Source organism: Oryzias latipes, chromosome 16 (assembly GCF_053564925.1).
Source record: "Oryzias latipes strain Hd-rR chromosome 16, Olatipes_Hd-rR_3.1".
NCBI lineage: Eukaryota > Metazoa > Chordata > Actinopteri > Beloniformes > Adrianichthyidae > Oryzias > Oryzias latipes.
The window spans coordinates 12223620-12241040 of NC_136252.1; the positions used below are offsets into that span (position 1 = coordinate 12223620).

General features: G+C 44.6%; 1 protein-coding gene across 1 annotated transcript; it reads left to right on the top strand.

The window, feature by feature from the left end:
• The first annotated feature begins 1350 nt into the window (after positions 1-1350).
• LOC111948987 (calcium homeostasis modulator protein 6) lies at positions 1351-7414 on the top strand. The gene is made up of 3 exons (XM_023964601.2): positions 1351-1962; positions 5269-5731; positions 6439-7414. Exons 1-2 carry the CDS (start codon positions 1429-1431, stop codon positions 5695-5697), a joined length of 963 nt encoding a protein of 320 aa, XP_023820369.1. The 5' UTR covers positions 1351-1428; the 3' UTR covers positions 5698-5731; positions 6439-7414.
• The last annotated feature ends 10007 nt before the right edge of the window (positions 7415-17421 follow it).

Sequence of the window (17421 nt, forward strand, 5' to 3'; positions counted from 1 at the left end):
AGCTGGTAGCCGAATACAAAACCTTGTTATTTTAAGGGATGACTGTCTAACTTTTAAGCCACATATTCAGAAACTGGTTCACAGGCTGAAACTAAAATTACGCTTTTATTTTAGGATCAAATCTTGTTTGTCATTTGAAGCCCGTATGAAACTTGTCACTGCCACTTTTATGTCTGTCCTTGATTTATATGAATGCTTCTGCTGATGCTTTGCATGCTTTGGATACTGCACTGCGTTTTGTAACAAACTTGAGGTCACCAACCCATCACTGTGTTCTGTATGCTTGGGTAGGTTGGCCCTCCTTGTCCCATCGCAGATTGAAAGATTGGTACCTTTTAATTAACAAATGTATTCTTGGGTTGGTACCACCTTATCTCCTGTAGCTCATAGAACTGAAGAGCAGCAGCAGCTACAGCCTGCGCTCTCTGGACCTCCTCCTGCTCTCATTGCCCAGAGTGCGCACAGAGATGGGAAAAAAGGCTTTTAGATTTGTTGCAGCTCAGTTTTGGAAGGAACTCCAGAAAGAGTTTAAATTGACAGAATTGGTTTCTCTAGACTCTTTCAAATTATTTTTAAATAAACGTGGGACAAAGCTATCAAACTGCAAATACTTTATTTAAAACTGACTTTTTTATGTTGATGGTGTGTAACTGTAAATGAGAAATGTGTTATTGTTGTGCTGCTGCCTCTTGGCCAGGACAGTCTTGCAAAAGAGAATTTTAATCTCAATGAGTATTTTTATCCTGGTTAAATAAAGGTGAGAAAACAAAATAAAACAATATTGGACATTTAGAGAAGAACTAGTTTATGAGGATGTACTCATATGTAAGAACTCAAGGTTTTTGCTACCACACACAGAAGTGACATTGGGCACTTGCCTGTTCTGGGCAGAAGAGGAGAGCCTTTATCCACTAAACCCCAGAATAAAAGATGTTTTTATTTTCTGTAAGGCTGCAGAATACGGACCCACATCATACACACATGGTAATCAAATATCATTTGAAAATATATATGCAGGGGAATACACATTTGCTTTAACAATATACAGACATGTGGAAGATCAAGAAAAGGAATTGTGTGATCATAACCCTTCCCAAAAGGCGACAGATGGTTGATTGACTTGAAATAATGTTTTTCCCTGAGGCTATATCATATTTGTGGACCCTTTCTTAAAGCTGACGGCACTTTTGTCAGACTTTTTAACCACGTCCACCTAATTATGTGACTAATAATGTGAAGCAGGTGAGTGACATCCAACCAGCAGCAGTCAGCTAAACATCAGGTATAAACTGTCGTAAACTGTTTACTGTCATCACAGTGCAAAGACTGGAACTCTTCTGACGCTGCTCTCAGGAAGTCCCCACATGTATAAGAGGTGGAAGTGAAAGTGAGCTTGTATTTCTGTGTCTGCTCTTTCACTGTACAGACATGGAAAAGTTTCAGGCAATTCTTAAGTTTGCCAGCAAACAAACCAACTTTGGATATGGATTGGTTGCTCTGATAACGGCGTGTGGAGAGCAGATCTTCTCATCGGTAGCCTTCAAATGTCCCTGCAATGAGCTGAATTTTATCTACGGCTTAGTCTTTCTGTTGGTGCCAGCCCTGGCCTTGCTGCTGCTTGGCATCATTCTCAGTAAGAAGACTTGGAAACTGACAACAGGGTTTTGCCATCGCAACCAAAAGCTATGTAAGTGGAAGAATCTGAAGAGCATGGGAGTGACTGTCTTCCAAATCAGTGCTTCTGCACTGGTAGCACCGTCTACTTGGATTGCTGTGGCTCTGCTGCATGGCAGCTATTATGAGTGTGCCATGACGGGGGCCAACTCCACCAGCTACACTGAGGTTGTGTGCAGGGGGGTGAACTTTGAAGCCAAATGCGTTACAGAGCTGCAAAATTTTCCTTGTAGAAACACTGGAAATGAAATAGAGGAAGTTCTGCGAACCCTCAGAGCTCATTCTCAGGTAAGATACCCGCTCAAAATATTCAAAGACACATGACTTATGACTGCTTATAGTGTCAGTTTAAGAGATGTCAGCAGAATCTTTGGTTTTTTGGCCCGCCATGTTCACTGATGTTCACACAAGCATTGAGCTTGACTGTTGAAAGTCTGTAGAAAGAGAAACAAATGTTGCTGTGAGGGATCAAGCGGCCAAAGAGGACACCAGAAAATTTATCAAAAAATGAAAGTTTCCTTCTTCTCAAAAAGATGTAAATAATTTACAAACTGGGCCCTTAAAAGAGGTCAACAGAAACATAATTAACTCAGGCAACAAACTTAACTTTAACTTAACCAACTGAACAGACCAAGTAACCGAAACAAACTGACCTACCCAAAGACACAACAGGGGAAGACATATAGTGGCCGAACAGAGCACCTGAAAAACATGGGGCCGAACCTAACATTTAGCATAGACTACACAGACATTTAACAAAGACTTTAAAGCCAAGACTAAACACAAAACTTGGTCTCTTAGTGGAAAAGAAAAAATATCAAAAGTAGAACAAAATGAATAATGACCAACAGAAGCAAAGTAAATAAACATTAAAGAAGTCCATGGTTTCTCTCCTTGGAGACCTCTGTGGATGGCACCTGCCCAATTGCCTGACGCCTTTAGAGGCTGTGAGGACTTGAGCTCCTCTTTTGCTAGGCCTCACAGCACAGCTCCAGGAGCAGAACCTCAGCCACTTCCGTAGGGACCAGTAGCACTCTCAGAACTGGCCACTCAAAAACAAGTCTAAATGAGTAACCTAAACAATATATGTATATGTCTGTGTTACCAATAAACACTGAAACCAAAGAATACATGTATATTTTAACTCAAAGATATGTGTGCATTTAGTTAAGAATAAAGATTCTGATATAATAAAAAGAAAAAGAAAGTGTGCAGTGCTGGATGGGAAATTACCGCCATTTTGTTGTGGGTGTGGCAGGGTATGCTGCCATTGCAGGTACCATAACCGTTCGGCCTGGAATAACTATTCGGGGTCCTTTCAACTGAAGGTTATTTACGTCACACTACGGTAGCCCTACTTGGACAAACTACGTAGCGTAGAGATCTGCTTGGGCTCTACAAATTTTCCTTTTACGTTCCCTTTTGTAACCTAAAGTTATTTTCCCTCATAAATTGTGTCTGACAATATTCTTTGTAATTTTTATAAAGAGATTTTGCCACAATCCGCTTGTTATTCCAGTTCAAGTTCAGCCGTGGCTGAAAAGGTTTTTAGCGCAGCTAAATGTTGTTCTTCCGGGTGCGTTCTGCCAATAATAAAGCATTGGGAGCATGGATTAAAAAAACTATAAGTGAACATGCATTCAATAATAATCATAACAATAATAAAAGCATGTTTAGAAGATAATCTCGCTCTGTGTCTGAACTCTGTTTGTTTACAAGAGACTTCATAATATTTTCTTCTATGGTAGTATCGTCATTTGTCCAGACCAATCACTATCTGACACGTCACCAACGGACAGCCAATCACAGAATGTGATGTCAGTATTAGTCCCAGGACCCCGAACGGAAGTTCCAGGCCAAACGGTTATGGTACCTACACCATCACAGTTGCTCTTCCTGACTTTGCATGATATTTCAAAGTCAAGTCAAAGTCAAAGTCAGCTTTATTGTCAAGTATGCCTACACATAACATATAGCTCAGATGAAATTACTTTCCTCTCGACCCACAGTGCAAGCTGCTTATAAAATAAAATAAATTAAGTAAAATAGATAAAATAACAGTTATAAGAAGAAGAAGAATAGCAATCTAAATAGTGCAAAAGAGCAATGAGATGGTTAAAGTGACAACAGTGCAAAGAACAGTATGGTAAGTAGATGAGTCAGTGATGGCAGTCTTTGGTGAAGATGATGTTCTGAAGATGACGTTTACATCTTGTCACATATCCCAAAATGCCACAGCGTGGCAACCTTTATGCAAGTTTTTTAACAAATTCTGTAGGTGGCCGTGCGGTGGAATTTGTGATCAGGAGGTTGTAGTGGCATTTTTATGCGGCCGGACACATTTGGACATGGCACGGTGGCAGTTCAGTGGCAGGAAGGTGGCAGGAAGGCATCAGCACGTTATTTGACTGATAGAAGGGTTGCCAAGGTTGCCAAAATAGTCTGATTGCCTGATTTCAGACTGCCACCCTCCAGCCACCCTGCTAACTTCCCACTGCTACTGTCCATTAGATAGCAATCGTACAGTAGCAGTGGTGACTCTCCATGAGGGCTGATGATATGGGCCGGGGGCCCGGCGATGACTGGACGACAATCTGGTGATCCCAGCCACCGTGGTCCAAATAAGGAGACGGCATTCATGCTGCACAAAACTGATCACAGTGTTGACAGCACCACAGCAACTGTGAGACCTGTGGATTGACAAATTGCGGTCGATGTTGAGAAGAACACGAAAAGGACAAAACATTGTGCTTTCTTGGGAAGCATGTTGTCTAAATGTGTTAATTGAATTGTCTAAATATGTAAATGTGAATTGATTCTAATGTCTGCTCAAAATCTGAATTGTGAATGACCAGTGGTGCAGAATTGCTCGCTTTTTAAATACCCAACGGCTACCAGGTGGCCGATGGCACTAGACATGTCCAGTCGCCATCTAGACATGTACGGTCATTATCTAGACATGTACGGTCGTTATCTAGACATGTACGGTCGTTATTTAGACATGTATGCTCGCCAATTAGACATGTACGGTCGCCATCTAGACATGTACGGTTGTTATCTAGACATGTACGGTCGCCATCTAGACATGTCCAGTCGCCATCTAGACATGTACGGTCATTATCTAGACATGTACGGTCGTTATCTAGACATGTACGGTCGTTATCTAGACATGTATGCTCGCCAATTAGACATGTACGGTCGCCATCTAGACATGTACGGTTGTTATCTAGACATGTACGGTCGCCATCTAGACATGTACAGTCGCCAAATAGACATGTACGGTCGCCATCTAGACATGTACAGTCGCCAAATAGATATGTACAGTCGCCATCTAGACATGTACAGTTGCCATCTAGACATGTACAGTCGCCATCCAGAGACATTTAAACATCGTCCAATCAGAGCTTCTTCCGGCTGTCCCCACCCTGTGGCCACCCAGCTGTCGCCTGATTTGAAGATTCTGCAGATGCGTCCCCGTCGTGCGGTGACGGTTGTGACTGTAGCGTAACAGTGTGGTGGCCTCTATGGCTGGGTCAGGCTTTCTATGTTTTGTAAAAGTGTTGAGCCAGCCCTCATGCTTGTTTGTGACTACAGATTCTGGGCTGGCTGGTCATCGCCTCCATCATGATATCCAACCTGTTGGTGATTTGTGTGGCTCACTGCTTCTCCCCCATCAGCTACCTGCAGCTAAAGTTTTGGAAGAATTATGCTGAGGAGGAGAATGACCTCATGAACGACTACTCAAGTAAACATGCCAAAGAGCTTGCAGATAGGAACCTGAAGAGCTTTTTTAATCAGACCCCGCCGGCAAACATTGTCACCCCTTGCAATAAGGATTGGGAGAAGATTTCCTCACTCTATAAGTTCAGCACCAAAGACCACTTCTACAGCACTCTGCATCGATACATAGAAAACAAGGACGATACGGGAGGTAGCATGAGGTTGGCTTCATTGAGGTCAAATGAGTCTGCTAACAACCCTCCAGTTCTAGACTTTGTGGATGGAGGAACAGCAGCTCTGTGAGGACGAACCGGCTCAACCCAAGACTTGATTTCAGGTAAGTTGCTTTAGAGACAGCAAATAAGTTAAGAACCCCCTCCTCTCTTTTGTATCATTGTAGTTTTTATTTTTGATTGCTTCTTACTGGGCCTTCTTTGTGTTCTGTTTTTCATATTTCTATAATAATGCAAAAGTTTGAAAAATCTCAGCTCCTCATTGGAAGACAAAGACTGGCTGAATTATGCTCTTGTGCAGTAGTCACAGGGGGCAGTTGATTCTGCACTTGAAGTGCCCCCTGCTAAGAAAACATGTCCTCATTGACTCTTTGTTTACCAGCATTAATATAAGAAGGTTGCAGAGAAGAATTTCTCTGAGCTCAGTCTCTGCAACCTTGGCCTATATTGTTGGATTTGTCTGTTGGCTTTATTTAATCCCAATACCTTTACCAAAGATTCGAATGAAGCTCATTTATTAAAGCAGTTTTTGTTGCTCATTATTTATAGTGGAAACATAATGGTTCCTGTAAGGAATCAAACAAAACTGGAGGAGCACAGAAGATTTGCATAATTTCACCAGTTAAAAGGATCTAGAAATGATCACACTTAGATTTCAGAAGGGATGAGATTTTAGAGTTGTCTCCTTAGCTGGGCCCTCAGAACAATCGTTTGTGAAAGAAAAGAAGACAAAAGAAAAAATGTTAGAAGAAGTTTGTTTTCAGTTCCTCTTTGGACCTAAATTTGACACATTTCTTATTTTTTGTTGCAGATCCAGCACTCTTGGGAGCTTCACGAAGGATGTCCTGGGGTTGGCTTGGGTCAGTCAAGTTAAGCAGTAGCTACTTTTGTGAAAACTTGTTACCGGGACAATTTAGAATTTCCTACAGTAAAGCTAAATGAAGAAACGTTAGCATCCAAAATACTCCCCTGTCTTAAAGAATGCATAAAAAGTCAAGATTGTATTTTAAAAACTGCTTAACCCTTAAACATTTTCGGTATAAAAAGTTAAACCATCACTTTTGCTGTGTAAATTTTACCTAATATAATATACCCAACAAAGAGTACTTGTCATAAAGAATGGATCAAAACATGACATGTGATAAATGAGTGGTTTTCTTTTATTTTCAACTGTGGTATGTGTAAGAAAAAGAGAAACATGGGAAGTTCCTAAAAACATGCTCAAAAATAGCTTAAAAAAACTTTTAAAAAAATGATAAAATGATACTAGAAACTTGGTCTTTGTTTCACCCATTCCTGGGACATGTCTGTGCCTGAAGGCACAGACTGCTTGACACGTGACATATTGGAACTCATGTAAATAGTTTTGCTCGGGTGAAAGTCACCCGGTGATAGTCCTCTAGGGTTCATCTTTTTGCCCTGAATTGAGTTTTTTCAGTGCTAAAATACTTTTCTATTGGGAAAAAAAACTATAATTTTGTCTTTAAAAAATGAACACAAATCAGAAAGAACCTTTACAAATCAGAAGCTTGGCTATATTGAATCCTCAGTATCTGTAAATATTTATAAACGTTTAACACCAGAGGGAAAAACCATTTTGTTAAGGAAAAATATATTTTCTGGGAACATTTAGACGTCAGCATCAGCCATGAAAATCTTGTCTGACATGGAATCAGTCTGTAACTTCAGAACAGTTGGAGACCACTGATCTAAGAAACCCCAGAATGCTGTTTCCATATGTAATGCTGTTGTAACACATTTATAGTTTTGCTAATAAAAACCATATTCAGAAGGCTGCATTGTGGTGTAGTGGTCAGCACTCTTACTGATTCACTTCCTTCCTGTGTGGCCTTTGCATGCTGTGGAATTTCTCCACGTTCACTCCAGCTTCCTCCCACAGTCCAAAAACATGCTTCACAGATTGACTGAATACTTTAAGTCATCCTCCTGCCATGACCTGACAGCGGTTGGGATAGGCTCCAGTATCCTTAGCCCCCTCAGCATTAGATGGCTTTGGAAGGGGGATAAAAAATGTTCAACCTGGAGATTTTAGATTATTTCATCACATCTGTCATCATCACAGCTGTTTTTTTGTTCAAAGTATTCTGTGGTATTCTGGTGTGATGTTTGTTCTTGCTGTCAGAAGCTTGGTCCTTCCACCTCAACAGCAGAGAATCTGCCATCCATCATGTCCACTTCCAAGCCTGTTAAGATTAACATGTTTTCTGTAGTTCCTCCCAGGAGTTTTGGGTTGCATATGAGAAGGTTTTATAGCTGATGATCCATGTCAAACTGGATCAGGGGTTCCCCATGGCCCCGTAGGAAGCAATGTTTATTTTATTAATGAAGAAAATGTAGTAAAAGACACAAGCTCATTGTCACCAGAAAGTGATGTACAGTCAGGATTTTTTAATTGACATTTTTGTTGTTGTTGGTTTTTTTGTTTCGCCACTAGTGGGAGCGAGGGAAGCATTACAGGTGAAACAGCTTATCTCTGCACATGCCAAAAGCGAAACCTGACAGCTCTGCCTCTGAGTAGGATGCAGTTTGGTTCCCTGCAAGCCTCACCGCTGCGACACTGCCATAAGAATGATCAGTAGTGACACCTTAATGACCAAAATGTTGTCAAAAAGAAAAAAAGGTTGAGTTGGAGTGCCAAGCTTTCCAGGAAAAATGGAAAGAGTTTTATTTGTCCACAGAGTTGAATGCAAATCCTGCATGCTTGGTTTGTCATCAACAGGTCGCAGTGCTGAAAGAATATATCATTCAGCACCACTATGAGACTCACCATAAAGAAAGGTTTTACCATTTGCAGGTCCAGTTAAAAAAAAGGAGATTTACCATCTCAGTCATTGTCTACCATGTTGGTTGAGGCATTTTTTCCAACTGAGCCAATTTTTTGTGTAATTAAAACAATTAGATGTCCTGTTACACGAGCTCCTACTTCATATCTGAGGGAGCGCCCAGCCACCCTATGGAAGAAGCTCATTTCAGCCGCTTGTATTCGGGACCAGGTTCTTTGGGTCATGACACAGAGCTCATGACCATAGGTGAGTATTGGAACGAAGATCAGCCGGTAAATTTAGAGCTTTGCTTTCTGGTCCTGCTCTATCTTCACCATAACAGAGCGGTACAGCGACCACATAAGAGCGGACGCTTTGCCAATCCGCCTGTCGATTTCATGCTCTGATCTTCCCTCGCGTGTGAACAAGACCCCAAGATAATTAAACTCCTCCACCTGGGGCAGGAGCACTCCACCCATCGACAATTACATCAATGTTTTAAATTTGCTGAGATGAGGCTGTTCCCTTCTCTTTTCTGAAGGATTCCTCTATCAGTTTACAGACTAGAAACCAATCAAACCAATCAAAACTATTTTGTCTCTCTCCGTTTCTTCTCTGAATCTATGGCATCAAATGTCCAGTATTGTTATTTGAAATAGTATCAAGGCCTTCATAACCCCTTCTAATGGTTTCTTTTTCTCTGACCACTGTCATGTTTCTGATGCAAGACAGATCCAGATGCTGGAACCCGGAAGGATGACACAGGTAAGTGAATACGTAAGTAATGGTTTATTTTCCAGTATGAGAGATAGGTCCTGGCATGGCCGGTGATCTTGACGCGGCATGGCTGGAGGGCAGGATCCAAAATGAGAGAACGGGAGACCCAGGAGCGTTGACCAGGAGTTGGTGTTTGGCTCCTCTGGAGTCTCTACCAATGCCCTTCTGTGTGTTACTCATGAATTGATCCATGAGCCTATTTATCTTGGTGGCAATAATGCCAGACATGAACTTCCATGTTGTGGAGAAACAGGTTATTGGCCGGTAGTTGGATGGGACTGCACCTTTTGAGGGATCCTTCTGGATCAGGATAGTTCGCCCTTCCGTTAGCCCAGGGGTCGGGAACCTATGGCTCGCGAGCCATATATGGCTCTTTTGATGGTCACATGCGGCTCGCAGACAAATCCTTAATTATACTTTTTTTTTTCATTAGACCAGTCCTTCTCGGGCGCGATGCGATGCCAGAGGCGCGCAGTAGTAGCGGTGCTTGGAGAGAAAACTATCAGTTTACCATTATCTATTATTTCACAGAGTTTGTACCACAAGGAAACCTGTGAATTGCTGTGCCTAAAACTGCGCGCTCCCGTCTCTGAGAAAGAGCGCGCAGTTTCGGGGACGGGATGTGTGAGGATGAAAGCCGGGGGGGGGGGCAGCAGGTGAATCGCGCAGGGATGGTAAAAACGTAAACCCGCTGCCCGTCACTCACTGCAGCGTGTGAGTGTGTGTTTGGTTTCATGTCTGTCTCACATCTAAAGAGAAAAAAGGGCGGGGCCTGTTCACACACACTCAAATATTATCAACACACCTGCTAGCTGCAAAAATGTCCACATGTCAACATGTACACAAAACAGATAGTGTTCACGAACGCATACCTATGCCTTTAAACCAACTAGTGTAAAATCTTTCATTATTTCAATCATGCAAACTATAAGTGCAAAGGTGAGCTAACACCTGTGCTCAAGTGAGTGTTTATGTTCTTCTAAAATGGATGGTGGAATGTGAAAAGAAGGAGCAGGAGCGCCCAGCCACCCCCACACCCAGACCCCCGCCGCAGCAGCAGCGGCAGCCGGAATTCCCCCAACGCCATACAGGAACAGGCAGGGAACAACCGCCCCCCGGGCGACCAAGACCGCCACCCAGGCCAGGGCCAGCAGGACCGCCGCGAGGCCCCCAGAGCCAGAGAGCAGGGAGGCACGGAGGGAAAGAGAGCGCCGCCCCAGCCCAGCCAGGAAAGCAGCCCCCCCGCCGCGCCGGAAGAGCCCAACGCAGGGCCCCACCGGAGAGGGACGCCCACAGCCCCAGACGAGCACCCCACCACCACCCAGGAGTTCCGGGCATCCCCCCGCCCCGACCCCAGGTACGAGCCAGGACCCTCCAAGGGAGACCCGCTCCGCACTCCAGGCAGCCACCCACCCGGCCCACGGTTGGTCCAGGTAGGAGCAAGGCAGGGGCCCGCCGCCCCCGCCCAGGAGGGGGGAACCCCGGGGAAAAAAGGGTGGCCCACAAGGGGTGTTATAAATATGGCCCGACCAGGCTCGGCCATGTTAGAAGTTTGGCGGGGCCCAGCGCCCAGGGGCAAGGACCAGGACCCACCCCCCAGGGACACGAACACCCCTGGCTCAGGTGTAATATGAACCCCCCCACCGTGCGGAGAGAGCACCGCCGGGCCCAGGGAGCCGGCACCCAAGGGACACGGCCGCCATCGCCAAGGGGCCCGCACCCCCCACCAGGGAAGGGGTAGGGGAGAGATGGACCCAGGTCCCACCTTCCTTGTAAAATGTGTGTGCGCGTATGGGTGTTTGAGAGGGTGTTTGTGTGCATGTGTGTGTGTTTATGTTTGAATGTATATATTGAAGGGGGAGGGGTGTGTGTACTAAGGGGGGTGCAGTTAAAATTGGCGAGTAGGGCACTAAGGGGATATCTCCTGATTACTCACAGTAATGTCCCCTCACCCTCCACACCAAGGGGCCCTAAATGTCTAAGGTGCGGTTAAAATTGGCGGGTAGCGTGCCAGGAGGACATCTGCTGCTTGCTTGCAGTGATGTCCAAGCACCCCCCCTACCAAGGACCCTACATGTCTAAGGTGCAAATAAAACCGAAAGAGGGGGGGCCCACTCCATACGGCAACCATAGGAGGGGGGCCACTGCCAAGTAGCCCCCCCCCCAAGGCGCATCGCAGGCTAGACCCCCCACCCCCTCACCCTAATAAGAGGTTATATGAGGAAGGGGGTAAGTTGGGGACAGCTGGTAGACTGTCCCCCGGTGGTCAAACAGCCGTCCCCCAGCCCCCCCCCCAGCAAAGGGGCCAGGGCCACCCAGCCCAGGGGCCCCACCCCCGGAGGCGCCGACACCCCAGGCCCGGCACCACCCACCCCACACAGAGAGAGAGGAGCCAGAAAGCGTCGCCCCCCCCGGAGCAAGCCCAGGCCCCCACCCCCAGACGCCGGCCCTAGAGGAGCTCTGGTCAGGCCTCGACGGGACCGAGGAGGCCAACCGGCCGAGGCAACCACTGATTGCCTCAGCGGAGACCCCGACCCGTTAGCCCCCCCGACCCATACCAATAATGCCCCCCCCCCTCCTCCCCAGAACGCCCCCCCCCACAGGACAGGGCCGACAAACACCCCACCCCAGACCCCGCAGCCGAAGCGGGTGACACCCAGAGCAACCGGGGGCCCCGAGAGGGTTGTCCCGTCCCGTCCCAGAGCCAGGGAAGGGCCGATCCCAGCCCCAGGTGCAGATGGGCAGCCCATCCTGCGCCGCTGCCCCCCCCCCCCCGAGCAGGGCCCCCCGCCAACCCCCCCCAGCACAGGCAAAGGGACCACCCCCCCAAGCCAAGCCAGACCACCACCCCACCACCCCACCACGCACCCTATATCGATGGCACTCATGTCACCAAGCACACAAAGTGACGGTGAGGCAGTGATTGAAACCTTAATCCAGACTGATAAATCGGCACATACCTGCTGCCAGAGAGCCTGGACAGGAGTGCAGAACCACAGTGGGTGCATGTAGCTGTCGGGTAGATTATTAGCACAGTGCTCGCAAATGTCTGAGTTACTGAGACCCATCTTGAACATCCTCTGTCCAGTGTAGTAAATTCTGTGAAGAGTTTTGAGATGGATTAGCTGCAGATTTGGACTTTTTGTCAGTTTAAAGGTGTTTAGACAGAGTTCTGACCAGAAGCTTTCATCTGTGCTGATGCTCAAATCTGCATCCCATTTTTTTGTTGGAAGGGCAATATTGTTATCTAAATTACATAAAAGTTTGTATATTTTTGAGAGAGTTCTATTCATTGAAAAATTAATCAGAGTGGTAACTACATCTGGTAGCTTTAAATCGTCGTCTTTAAATTTATACTTTTTAGTAATACTTGATTTAAGTTGCTGATATTCCAAGAAGTTATTTATTCCATATTTGTCTTGAAGTTCCTGGGGAGTTATGAATCTTCTATCAGTAATTACGTGCTCTAGTTGTTTTATGCCCCCTGCTTGCCAAGCTGGGAAGTGAATCATTTTTTTGTTAATAAGGATGTCCGGGTTGTTCCAGATGGGTGTCATTTTGCACGGTTGAATTGATGATTTTGATATTTTGAGAAATTCCCACCAGGCTGTTAAAGTGGCATTTATATTAATGCTTTTGAAACAATCCTGTTTTTTAACTGTTTGGCTAATAAATGGTAGCTGTGACAGGTTGATCTTTCCACATAACGCCTGTTCCAAGTCTAACCATGAATTGGTTTCTGGATTATTTTTTAACCATTTTAAGATATATTGTAATCTATTTGCAAGAAAGTATTTGTGGAAGTTAGGTAATTTTTATCCTCCACAGCTTTTTGCAGATTTTAAAGTTTTTAGACTAATTCTTGCAGGTTTGTTGTTCCATAGAAATCTTGATATGGATGAGTCTAATGTTTTGAACCATTTTAATGGCGGTTGTGTGGGAATCATTGAGAAGAGATAATTAACCTTGGGTAAGATTTTCATTTTAACCGTGGCTACCTTGCCCATAAGGGACAGAGGCATGTTGGCCCAGCGTGTTAGATCGTCCTGTATGCTTTTCAGTAATGGGGTGTGGTTTAGCTGCACCAGTTCTGATAGTTTGGGGGAAAAGTAGATACCCAGATATTTGATATTTCCTGTTTTAACTGGAATTGTGAGTCTTTGTTCCATATTCCTGTTGAGTGGTAATAAAACAGACTTATTCCAATTAATGGAATAGTCTGATATGGAGGAGAATTCATTTATGATCATTGCTGTTTCATTTACAGAATGTAAATTCCTTAAAAACAGTAATATGTCATCCGCATAAAGACTAATTTTATGATGGCTGTGTTTGGTTTTTATTCCTATAATGCTCTCATTCTGTCTTATTGCTGCAGCTAAAGGCTCAATGAATATAGCAAAAAGAGAAGGAGAGAGTGGGCAGCCCTGTCTGGTTCCTCTTCCAAGAAAAAACCTGTTTGAAGTCTGTTTATTAGTTCTAACTGATGCATTGGGGTTGTGATATAATATTTTGATCCAATTGATGAATGCTTCTCCAAAACCAAACTTATGGAGGGCAGCAATAAGGAACTTCCAATTTACTCTGTCAAATGCTTTTTCAGCATCCAGCGATAGTACCGTCATTTCCTGGTTTTCAATGGTGGCAAAGTCTATTATATTAACTAGTCTACGGAGATTATCATCCGAGTGTCTGCCTTTGATGAATCCAGTCTGGTCGAAGTGAATTATGTGAGGAGTGATTATTTCTATTCTCTGTGCTAGAGCTCTGCAGATAATTTTTACATCTGCATTGATTAAAGAAATAGGGCGATAGCTTGAAGGACTAGTGGGATCTTTGTCTGGTTTTAGAAGAAGAATTATGTTGGCTGAGTTCATGTTAGGTGGCATTGATTGGCTCTCATTAATAGATGTGTCCGTTTTATAAAATGTTGGTGCCAGTTGTTCCCAGAATTCTTTATAAAACTCAGCAGGAAAGCCGTCAGGCCCTGGTGCTTTACCATTGGGCATAAGTAACAGAGCTTCATGAAGTTCAGACAGCGAGAGCGGAGAATCTAAGTTTGTGATTTGATCCTCATTTAGCCTAGGTAGGTTTACATTATTAAGAAATGAGTCAATACTTTGCTCTGACGGATTGATCTGCGGTGTGTACAGGTTTTTATAAAAGTTTTCAAATGCGTTATTAATTTTGACCGGGTCATGAGTGACATTTCCTGTTTGGTCCATAATAGAGGTGATTGATGATTTTTCTCTATTAATTTTAAGCTGATTAGCCAGAAATTTGCCAGATTTATTAGAGTTTTCAAATCTTTCAAGTCGTAGCCTTTGTATTTGAAATTGTGTTAGTTTATTAATGTTTAAAGTCTCAACGTCTGCATGAAGCAGAAACTCACCACGTATCAACCAGACTAGACCATCAGCAAAACTACCACGAGAAATACTCATCATTTATTAGCAACAGCATAACAACGTTATTAAAAAGAATCCACAGACTTATTGTACTTTAAAAGTGTTGAAATTACATCAAATGCACACATTCACTTGTATATTTAGTTTTAAACATATTGTCGCGGACTCAGTTAACCTTGGCTGTTGGGCCGCATTAAAAGTTCTGGAGTTCATGGAACGCATCGATCAAGCAGAGATCTGATTGGCTCTCAGTTCTGTCGCTCAGCCTGTTGTTAGGGAGTTTGGACCAATGGGGTTCAGCTATGGGCCGAATAAGGGAAATGGGAGGACTGGAGCGGGAGGGGGGGAATATAAAGTTGGGAGAAGCGCTCTCGTCTCAGCGGGAGAGAAAAAGGAGTTGCTGAATTAATTGTACGGCGTTGGTTGCGGTCTGCAGTAACCAGTATAAAGAACCTTAAAAGAGGTTAAGTCTCCGTGCCTCAGTGTGGGAAAGGGACGCTACATTATTGTATGGCTCTTTCGAAATTATATTTCAAAATATGTGGCGTTTATGGCTCTCTTGACCAAAAAGGTTCCCGACCCCTGCGTTAGCCATTCGGGGTGAGTCCCATCTCCTAGCAGCTGGTACATTTGTGCTGCCAGGCGCTCGTGGAGTTCGGTAAGCTTCTTTAGCCAGTAGGCATGTATCATGTCAGGGCCCGGTGCTGTCCAGTTCTTCATAGCTGAGAGTCTTTCTTGGATGTCTGCCACTGTGATGGTTACTGGTTTCTGTTCAGGGAGGTTGCTATGTTCTTTTCTCAGAGAGACCAGCCACTGGGCATTGCTGTTATGTGCTGTCTCTTTCTCCCATATACTTTTCCAGTACTGTTCAGTTTCAAGCCTTGGTGGGTCTGCTCTGCTGTTTTGACCCTGCCACTGAGTGTACACTTTTGCAGGTTGAGTTGCGAAGAGCCTGTTTATTCGTCTGGCTTCATTGTCTCTTGTGTACCTCTTTAGGCGGCTGCTCAAGGCTAGGAGCCTTTGTTTGGCAGTTTCCAGTGCTTCAGGTATGGGCATCTGGCTGTATCTCTTAGGCACTTGCTTTCTCATTGTACCTCTTTGAGCCTCTGTCAGCCTACTCAAATCCTTCCGAGTTGCCTTGATTTTAGCCTCTAACCGTAGCTTCCATGGTGGGTACTGTTTTCTTCCACGGTTGCTCTTATAGCCAAATATCTCAAGGACCACTGCTGCTGAAGTGTAAACCAGTTCATTGGTTTCAATTATGGTTGTGGTAGGAATTGCCCTCAATGCTTCATTCACAGTTTCCAGTAGACTTTCAGGCGGTACATCACTTAACCGTTGTAGCTGGTGTCGGGGTTGCCTAGTGTTCATTGTAGACATGATCTTGTCTTTCAGGTCAGTTGCTGCCTCGCTCAGCGGAATTGTGGTTGTTGGGGCTGTGTACCCAATCTCAGGGTGGGAGTGTGGTATAACCTCCTCTGACCTGTGGTTCTGGCTCTCCCATGGCATTGTATTGTATCGCTTCAATCTCAAGTTGTGATAGGAGTTGCCGTTTGTGGATGTTAGAGCACTGGGCTACCAGTTGTTTGGCAGTTAGCCCTGATTGTGGGTTCGAAAGCATCTATTTATTCCACATTCTCTGCATGTAACCCCTCTGGGTGGGATTACTCGAGTAGTAGCATTTTAACAGAACCTTGTTCTCACATCTAGTCCATTTCCGTCTTGTTCCAGTAGCCCACTTTCCATCAGGGTGCCCTGGTCCCTCAGCAGACCTTGTTTGGCCGGGCGACGTCTGAACCGGGATGACATGTGGTTTATTGTCTCTCATGTTGTGAGGTAGGCATTAGCGTTAAGGGTCTTGCCCAAGGACCCTCACTGGGTGATGTTAATTGCCCGTTATTGTTATGGTAATTGCCCCTTATAAAATATATATATATATTACCATTAAGAGGATGTGAGCATACCCCTCCACCCCACACAGACATTGCTGTTGTCTGCATGACTGCTGGCAAAAGTCTGCATGTTTAGTCATGTTTCTGCGCTGACTGAACTGCTTGACTTTTACTTACCTGGCCTCAGGTGGAGTACCTTCATATTATTTTTCACAGAAAGATTGAAAATATTTCTGGGACACGGGATAGCTGAGCTGCTCTTCAGGTGCTTGTGCTGAGAGACAAATACAATCAGAGTGTGAGACATGCTATAGGAGGAGACATTTGCTGACAGGGAGGAGCTCACATTTTTTTAGAGCAGTTTCAAAGCGGAAGCAGAGCCAGAGCTTTTCTTTGTTTTTGTTTTCTGCTCTCTTTCGTTTCAAGAACTTTGTGAGCCACCATGGATAAATTCAAAATTGTTCAGCAATTCCTCATGGACAAAAAAGCAACCATGGTTTTGTTTCAGTGCCCTTGCAATTATGAGCAGAACTTGGCTTATGGACTCACGTTTCTGCTGGGCCTAGCAGCAGTCTTGCTGGTCCTTGGTTTTTTGGCCAATATGAAGCTCTGGAGGCTCCACACGGGCTGCTGCCTGAAGCCCAGGAAGCTTTGTCCCTCTGAAGCTGGATCATATTTGTGGACCCTTTCTTTAACTGACGGCACTTTTGTCAGTCTTTTCTAACCACGTCTACCTAATACTGTGACTAATAATGTGAAGCAGGTGAGTGACATCCAACCAGCAGCAGTCAGCTAAACATCAGGCATAAACTGTAGTAAATTGTTTACTGTATGTATGACCAGCCAGCCCTGGATTCATCACTTTCTCCATCGTCTGACGTCACCTGAATAACAGCAGAGCTCTGACATGCAGACAACTTGACCTCAACTTTCA